The sequence below is a fragment of the Cupressus sempervirens genome, chromosome 3 (genome assembly GCF_028749045.1).
Source record: "Cupressus sempervirens isolate cs-2001-9-10 chromosome 3, ASM2874904v1, whole genome shotgun sequence".
Taxonomy (NCBI): domain Eukaryota; kingdom Viridiplantae; phylum Streptophyta; class Pinopsida; order Cupressales; family Cupressaceae; genus Cupressus; species Cupressus sempervirens.
This window is the reverse complement of record NC_143120.1, coordinates 930719529-930728687: the sequence shown is the minus strand read 5'-3', so window position 1 is coordinate 930728687 and position 9159 is coordinate 930719529. Positions and strand designations below refer to the sequence as shown.

At 34.4% G+C, this 9159-nt stretch overlaps 1 protein-coding gene across 4 annotated transcripts; it reads right to left on the bottom strand.

The window, feature by feature from the left end:
• Positions 1-1997: 1997 nt before the first annotated feature.
• On the bottom strand, positions 1998-5779 carry LOC149569807 (uncharacterized). Of its 4 annotated transcripts, XM_089822530.1 has the most exons (5): positions 5713-5779; positions 5549-5596; positions 5095-5177; positions 3609-4872; positions 1998-2593 (listed from the first exon to the last, which is right to left on the bottom strand). In XM_089822530.1, exons 4-5 carry the CDS (start codon positions 4767-4769, stop codon positions 2438-2440), a joined length of 1317 nt encoding a protein of 438 aa, XP_089678656.1. In that variant the 5' UTR covers positions 4770-4872; positions 5095-5177; positions 5549-5596; positions 5713-5779; the 3' UTR covers positions 1998-2437. The 4 variants fall into 4 exon arrangements, with proteins under 4 accessions (XP_089678656.1, XP_089678653.1, XP_089678654.1 ...); XM_089822527.1 differs by lacking the exon at positions 1998-2593 and having other exon boundaries at positions 3290-4872; XM_089822528.1 differs by lacking the exon at positions 1998-2593 and having other exon boundaries at positions 3290-4872; positions 5095-5222; positions 5713-5771.
• Between the last annotated feature and the right edge of the window lie 3380 nt (positions 5780-9159).

Genomic DNA, 9159 nt, shown 5'->3' with positions numbered 1-9159 from the left:
TTGATTGAATATATGCTCAGAAGGAGCTTCACTTGCTTTCAGAAGCACCACAACTCTACATGGTGAAGTTTTGGGTGTGGGACTCCTTTCCCACAACCCGATCAGGTGAGCTTGTATTCTGTGGTAGTCGATACTCAAAACCACGAACCCAAAAGTTTTATCAACTCAAGTCCATCTTTGAGATGGTAATATGTGTTGACATTCATTCTGAAGGTGACCATATGTCATCATTGTTGGTTAACAAACTTATTAGTAACACAAGTGGGCCAGAAATAATGACAAAGAATTCCTTTTTTGCCTACACACTTCCCCCCATACCTGATGCATTTAAGGTTGTCAGAAAGTGGAGTGCTCTTATCAATCAGTGGGCATCTCAAGGAGATAACATACACAGATTTGACAAGAAAAGCATTTAAAGATCACTATTTGGATCGGATTTCCTTTAAGACTTCCCCTCGTCCTTTCCCCACTTCTTTTTATCCCTTTCATGGCAGTGATGTATCTATATTCTGCAAGCATTCTTGTGTATAAGTAGCAATAAATAGTTGTGATTAAGGTGGTAGGTGAGTTAGTTAGGGTTTTAAGTTGTGTTCTTGCCCTACATGTAAATATTTAAATATATAAATAAGAGAGAACTGACAATTTTAGGGTTGGTAAAGTTGATGATTTTATCATCCATACTACTATAACACCCTAATTCATGAATGAACGAAATATCCTCTCTTGGAAAATATTTTCTTCACCTAGTATTTTCTAGTATTTATAAGATGTGTTTTGAGAAAAGGAATTTTGGAGTGCTTGCTATGGGATTCATTTGCCTTTGAAAATAATGAGATCTTTTGATTTTGCTGTTGTTATCTTCCTTGGCTTGGATAAAACTAAATGTCTTTATTTACTTTAGTACCAATTTTATTTGTAGCACTTGGATGTGTTAGATTGATTGATTGAGCACATGTTTAAGTGGTCCTATCATCCAAAGCATGTATTATTGATATTAATAATAGTGGAAAAAGTAGACTATGGGTAGATTAAATCTCTAATTATGTAGACTCTTTACTTTCTTGTTATTTGCTTTATTTGTTTCCCTTGGTTTTCTCTTGAGATATTTGTCCAACTATGTTCAATGATCCTATGCTTGACCAAACATAAAGGGAAATGATGAACTGATTGCTTGCCTTATTATAAATCAATCACCTCCTCATCCAACATTGCCTATGCTTGCATGACTGAGGCCCAATCTATAGGGAGCTTGGGAGTGGAAAGTTTTTATTTCCCATTCAAGTGATATTGGTCGATCATTCCAGTCCAATAACAATTGTTAATATGTTGGTTGGGCATGAAACAAAGTCTCATAAACTACTCCTAAGCATCACTTAAAGAATATATTAGTGTGAAAATATTTATTACAAAACTAGCTAGCTTCATCTATCCGGAGGATCCTCTTCACACTACTCTTCAGCTTGCTTAGGAAACATCTCACCTTTTTGTCTTACTTCAAACAGACATGCAACCAAGTGTCCAAATACTTGTTGACATTTTGTATTATGTGTTTCACTCTTGAAAGTGTGGTCAAAGTTTCACTCTTTAACTTTCTCATCAGAAGCCATCTATTGTCAACCATTTCTATGGATAAAGGTTTATTTTGCAAAGAAGAGCATTAAAGAATGTGTAAAAGTAAAGATAATAAGTATGTTGCAGCTATAAAATTACAAGCTAGAGGGGTTCAAACCACCAAGTAGAGGTAGTTAAAGGATGAACGAAAATTAAGATAATATATATGTTGTGCCTATAAAATTACTAACTAGTAGGATTCAAACCACCTAAAAGACACTATAAATTTAAGTAGTAAAATTAGTTTTATAAATTGTAAGATGCTTAGTTCTTGAGGCATAGGATTGGTTTGATAGAATACCTGCTTGAACAATGAATATGAGCAGATCAATACTTATCCCACTCATAGCAATATTTTTTATTTAATAGAAACTGGCACATAGTCATAAAGGAAAAGTATGCTTCAAATTTATAAAAGGTATATAAGTACATTATCTTTTCTACATTTATTTTGCAACAAATTCTCAACATCATCTTCCGTAGCAGTTTGGCTGCCCAGGAGTATAAGTTTCTGAAGAAAAGTTCCCTGATTGTAACAAGTACTCATTGAAACACCTTTTCTGACCTTAACTGTTCAATTAACTCTGGTCTTTTGTTAAAAAAATCTTATCCACATGATTGCTAATCAATCTGAGATTAAAATGATAAGAAGAAAAAGATTTACACCACAAAATTATAATCGACAGAAATAATGTAAAAGGAATAATTACATTTAAAACATCAAGAACACAACCCTCTGATTTTGCCTTGCAACGGTGGCAATGGTCAATTCAAATTCTTTGATTGAAACCCCACCAAGTATTCCTCAATAATTTGATGCATTTGATTAGAATGAAGATTTGATGACAGGATTCCTGCCATGTAACAAGGCCAAACTAATACCAAAAACCTTTTCAACGGATAATTCTGATTGAAAGCTAATGAGATACAGATCATTCTTAACATTCACCATTTCAAATGCAGGGGTGTGCTGTTCTTTCCCCTGCAACCAAGTTGAACAATAAGTAAAAGCATAAAACCATTGCAGAATTGAGGGAGAAAAACTTTCAATTCGATGCAAACAGCAAAACAAGTAGGAAAATGAAAAGTCTACAGATCAAATTTTCCATACTCCATGATAGTAAAAGAATACTTTTGGAAAGATCAATGTTACAATTTCAAAAACTTAAATCTCTTGGATAACTGTTGACGACTGCTGATCCCGAACTTCACTAAAAGTAGTGTTTTTCTACAATCTATAATAGCTAGTGTTGTTTCTTTTGGTTTTGATTATGCCTTAGTTTTTGCATCAACAGGTCACGCTCTCTGATCCATCATCGTAATGATAGAAACCGTATAGAAAAATAAGATGATGGAATGCAGAGTGTGATCACAAATGTCAATAAATTAAAATTATACACAATCAAAACCAGAAACAACAACATTAACCTGAACTTCGTGACCTTGAAAGTTTTTAAGACAAGTCATTTTCAGAAGCTTGATTGAATTCTACTGATATTGAAATGCATAGTTACACTGCCCTGGGGGATGGGGGGACCAGTTTTCGGGACGAGACAGAGGGGCCTTAATTTGGAGATGGCTGGGGGATGGTGGCGGGGGAGGCGGATTTTATATACTATACATATGGTACTTGAAATGCTAATTATAAAAAGATGTATTGCAATATAAGATATTAAAATGTAAAATGTAAATACTTGAACACTGCATTGAATTGGAACATCAAACATTGAACATAAATAGTTGAATCAGCAAATAGTGAACACTGGAACGTCCCCCATCCTCTGCAGAGATGGCGGATCTGGTGGCGTCATAGGGGATGGGGGACAGAATCCTGAAGTCCCTGGTGCATCCCCATCTCTGAGGCAAGAGACAAAAAGGGGGGGATGTGTCTCCGTGTTTGTATGTGTTGAAGTAAACAGGTAAATTGCAATCAAATTGAAATGGGCAATCCCCAGAGTTTGGAAGTTTGACAAAACAAAAATAAATAGAAAGCTTACCTTAAAAAGCCTGAATACATCTGATTCCTTAATCTCTGAACTCTGAGCAGTCAGTGTGTTTCTACCTTGGCTCTGGTTGTGAAAGAGGGTGAGGTTGCAACCAGCGTCCCATCCACCACAATCACACTTTCCACCAAATCTCCACCGTTCAATTAAAGATGAGGGTTTGCATGATTTCTCTGCTGGTAAACCATGTGCATCCGCTGGTACCATAACTGTTACTCTTGTCTGCTCTTGCTCATCAAAAGTGCATGTATAATATAAACTTGGGGCAGAGCCCACCATTGAAGCACTCATGGAATCATCTTTCGCACTCTTTCTTCCTCTTGATCTCGAACTTGCTGAGATTTTCTCAAGAAATTTTAGACCCCATCCCCCTGAATCCTTTGAGAAATCATCTTTACAAGTCTGTTCTTGTACACTCATTGATTGTGTAAAAGGGGTTCTGATCACTATGGCTTCGAGTTCTGTAGTCGGTAAGACGCAGCATTCTTCCTCTGAAACATTTGAAATCCTTGTGTTCTCCTCTATCAGTGCTTGTCTGTTCTTGGATCTTGATTTCAATATATTTCCATGGATCATTTTGTTCTTTATATCATGCTTGGAGGAGGAAATGTGACCTTGAATAGGCTCAACATCAGCACTATTGGAATGTATCTTTGAGAAGGATGTTGATGATCTTGGTAAAAAATTGAAGGAACTAGAAGATCTAGTAGTCATGTCAGGGGTTTGTTGTGTCGATGATCCATGACCAAACACAACAAACTCAGTTTCCATGGTGTGCTGTAACCTTCCATGGCTGTCAAGCTTAGGGCACAAAGAACTTGAGGCCGTCATCCTTCCCACACGAACAAGTCTATGGTCATCCTTTATCATCAATTCGATCAGATTTTTTCCGTGGTCTTCCTTTCTTGAAGAATGAATGTTTCTACTCCTGTTAAGCCTCTTCTTTCTTTGTTTATGGCAGTGAAATGTGTACATCCAGTCAAAATCCTCTCTTCCCCTGTTTAATTTCCATCCCTTGGCACCGAATTCCTCTCCGTTACATGAAAATGTACAATATTGTACATCATTGTTCAATAAACATTCGAGAAGACCGTGTGAGAGAGATGAATCGGAAGGCGATGAATTCGAATGACTATCATCTGTTTCTGAATCCATTATCTATGTTTTCCATCATTAGAATGGTTCTCAGTTTCTGCTGAAAGCTTCAGATTTTGACCAAAATTTGATTTGAAGGTACAAATTGCTTATTGAGCTGAATCTGCCATGAGAATGGGAAAAAGTGAAAAATATAAATGGAAGATTCCTTAGTTCTTTAAAATCACTGATTTTTTTTATGACATAAAAGAAGAAATCTTGGAAAATTGTCGTTCTCAACAACCAGAAGAAAACACACCATTAATTCCAACCTTTCTGAATTCATATCTTGCTCGGATATACAAATCAATTGATACATTATCAGATAAACAAAGCAAAGACATACCAATTCGTTCCACAAATTCGATTCAGTGATAGAAACCAGACATTTCTTTCGTCATTTTCTTGCCCAGATTTCCCATCTCAGATCTGCAGAAGCAAAACAGATCATTATGTCATGTCACCACTCTGCATCTGCTATCACCCAACATAAGATTCAGATGAATTCACCTCAGATCGTTGAAACCAACATGTATAATATACAAGATAAGATTTTTTCTAAAGATTTAGCATTCTTTAATCGCGAAATGCAAGAGAGTTCTACATCTAGTGTGAAAGGTGAAAGAAATTTTAAAGTTTTCCTCATTACCACGTCTTACGACTCGAGTTTTTGTGACTACTTTTAGATGAAAGCTTTCTAATTCATATAAATTGTTAAATTTTATTTTTTGAGACACTGGAATTCATTGTTTTATAGATAAAAAGTAAACAGGCCTGCGAATCATTTATCATGACTTTACCTCGTATTGTGCTGAATCTTGTTTAGGAAATTGGAAAAATTGGTATTTCTGCATTAAAGAAATGAAGAAAACATTACATTTCAGAGAAAAACGTCATAGTTATTGACATCTATCATGTGAAACAAAAATAAAATAGAAAAACAGAACATTGAAAATATGCATACAGGGAATCGAAGAGTTTTGAAACAGCTATACATTTTGCATCTCTGACCTAAAGATTTAGCAGAACATGTGATGATTACTGTAAATAGCAAAATAATCACTCAATGAATTTTATATTTTTGTTTGTCCAATTGACTAAATCAGCCCACCATGAGGAGTAGGACCCATCAACTGTTCCCAAACGGACTCAGCATACAATTTTAACTTTCAAGAATACGCTAAGGTTCACATTGGAAATTTTTAATAGTGTAAGGGATAAAATTTATACACTAGTGTACTTGTATTTTCTAAAATTTAGATAATATATGTAAGAGATACCCATTTTAGAAAGGGTTCTAGATCTTTTGATATTATATTATGTATGAAAAAAGAGGTTCATATTAGAAATTTTTATCATTGTAATAAAAATATTCATTAATTTGGATTATGTATAGATCGTTTTTTAATTGAATTTATCATTTAATTAGAGATTTTATAAGATTTCTGTTTATTAAAATTAGATTGATCTTACTTCTTATTGAATGGAGAGTGGATAATATGATGATATCTTAAATTTTATATTCCAATTTATTATATATTTGATATTTACACCAAATATTAGTTAAAACTTAACATTATGTTCTATCTAAAAGTAGATTCCAGAGGCATAGATGAGATGCAAATAATCACATTTGAACAGAAATTTGCTGTACCATGGTTTACTCTAGATAGACACGCTGATTTTCTCCACTATTAAAGTTTCCATATACTTTCTACCTAAACTCACATTGACTGCTTACCATTTCTGAATAAAGAGAATTGGTCATACTGACACCTTATTTATACACAATCTCTTATTTGGATAAAGGGGAAAAAATGCTTCTAGAAAGGACTCAAAGTCAAATCATTGTTATCCCACTTCATCGCCAAGATAGGGATGGTGTATGGAAAAAACACATTTTTCAAAAATGGACAACTTACTATAATCAAATAACTCCATGGGCTACAAATTGATATCAAACTTTTAAAAATCATTTTTAGATCCTCATGTTCTGTTATTTTATGTCCTGTTCCACAAAAGACATGGATATATCAAAATGGGTAGACTTTTATAAAGTATGTAGATGATATTTTGTTGGAAAAACAATTATAGATCGAGGTCAGGAGTGGAATTTACAATTTCCCAGTTTGAAAGGTGTTTTAAAGATAAAATTTCAATGTAATTGCACAAATTTTAAACCGTAGAATGAGGGTTTAGCTATATTGGTTTTTGTACCAGATTTTTTTGAATTCTTGGTAAAATATTAGTTGAAAATTTCAGTGTAACACCGGGATTCGCACCCCATCTCAAATTTTGAAGTACTCGTCCTCGAAATGTCCCCGCATAGAGTATTTATGTACCCAAGTACCCCTGCCTTACCCATCCTCCCCTTATCGCAGTCCCCCCAGATGCCCATTTTCTCCCTGTCCCAACGGTATTGGGGTTACATTGGAAAATTCAAACTTTTGTTGGAATTAGTTTTGACATATCTTTAGGAAATAAATCCTTGAATGTATTCAGCTGGTTTCTTTCTGTTTTCTGTATGGCATATCATATGTATATTGAATTTCTTATTAAATTTGTTTGTTTCAAATTAGACTAATAAGGTAATTTATTAGCCTTGGTTCACTATATTTGATTTGTAAATTGTTTATTCTGTGACCTAAAAATATCTAGAGTTGGTTTCAGGTCACAAAATTAATTTTCTTTTACTTATAACCTCTCAAATTTAAATTTTATATTAGGCGCAATTCAACCCCTTCTAACCAGCCATTATGTACTAATTTGAGTGCAAAATTGCAAAATTGCATACTAGGTATTGTATAAAAAGAAAATAAACTTGAAACCTCTAATTTTGAAATTGATGTAAAATTTTGGTAACTGTCATACATCTTTTGATGGAGGCGCTGCGCGGAACCTTTTTAGAAGCACAATAGTGGCCTCATCTTGTTTGGATGCCGAAGCCTTAAACTCAACAAAACTTGATCCTTGACCTTTCAACTTCACAAATAAACCAAAGATCCACCGATAATATATCTTAAAATTGACTCTCCATATAAAAACAGGAGAAAAAGCATGAGAAACCCATCATCACTCCATATTCTGTAGAATTCCTTCAAGTTTTGTAATCATGCTTTCATGATAATTTCTGAGACCCTTCACATATTTGGATCTATAATACCTCATCTTATTTTCTGTGTGTACAAGGCGCTCTGGATTCTGTTGGCCCATGCATACCTTTTGACCCCATTCAAGAACACAACTTTTTCCAAATCTCTGAATCTTTCCACTGAGCAAAGAATCCACCAAAGAGTCAGATTTATCTTCTTTAGGAAGAAAAGAACGGAGATGACATCTGTCTAAAGGAGTAAGACAATCATTCCATGCATCCATGGTCAAAACTTCTGAAAGGTCTGATAGATCTAATATTTCCGAAGGAACTGAAAACTTTTGAGCAATCTGGGGCTCTCCAATCATGCTTGAATTGCTCAAAAACCTCTGTGTTATGCCAATTTCTTGAGTAGTCTGGGTAATGCCGTTTTTTCTTGATCTGAGCTTCTTTTGACAAGAATCAATTGGGTTTTTCCTCCTTTGCTTCAATCTCTCATACCTAACCTTTTGTAGCTCGATGTGATGTAGGCAATGGATTTTTCCATGTTCTCGAGGATTTCTGCACCTCCAATTTTTGTTGTTGTCTCTTCGCATGCACCGCAATTCATCTGGCAAATCACATTTCTTCTTTTTGTCCATTGAAGAATGATTCAATTCATTTGCCGAATCACATTTGTTCTTTTTGCCCATTGAAGAATGATTCAATTCATTTGCCAAATCACAATTCCTCTGTTTCTCCATTGACGAATGATTGAAATCACCTGTGAAATCACATTTCCTCTTTTTGTCCGTTGAAGAATGAATGAATTCATCTGCCAAATCACATTTCTTCTTTTTGCCCATTGAAGAATGATTCATTTCATTTGACAAACCACAATTCCTCTTTTTCTCCATTGAAAAATCACCTGTGAAATCACAATTCCAATTCCTCTTTTTGTCCATTGAAGAATGATTGAATTCATCTGCCAAATAACACTTCTGTTTCACCATTGATGAATGATTGAAATCAGAGTTCCTGTTTTTACCCATTGAAGAATGATTGAAATCACAGTCCCTCTCTTTGCCCATTAAAGAATGATTGAATTCATCAGCCAAAACAGAGTTCCTCTTTTTGCCCATTGAAGAATAATTAGGGCTTATCGATCAATTCTTTTTGTCCGCGTCTGATAAATGGAATTCCAATCAATCTGTTTTCTTGCGGATTGATCGATGAAATCCTAGTTTTATCATGGAGGAAAAACAGATGTTTGCATGTCAATTAACTTTTTTTAATAGATTTTTTCATTTGTATATTAATAATAAATAAATATATTTTTTT

What these genes read in the sequence shown, in the direction of transcription:
- LOC149569807 (XM_089822527.1), bottom strand. Translation starts at nt 4,769, where the DNA reads ATGGATTCAGAAACAGATGATAGTCATTCGAATTCATCGCCTTCCGAT.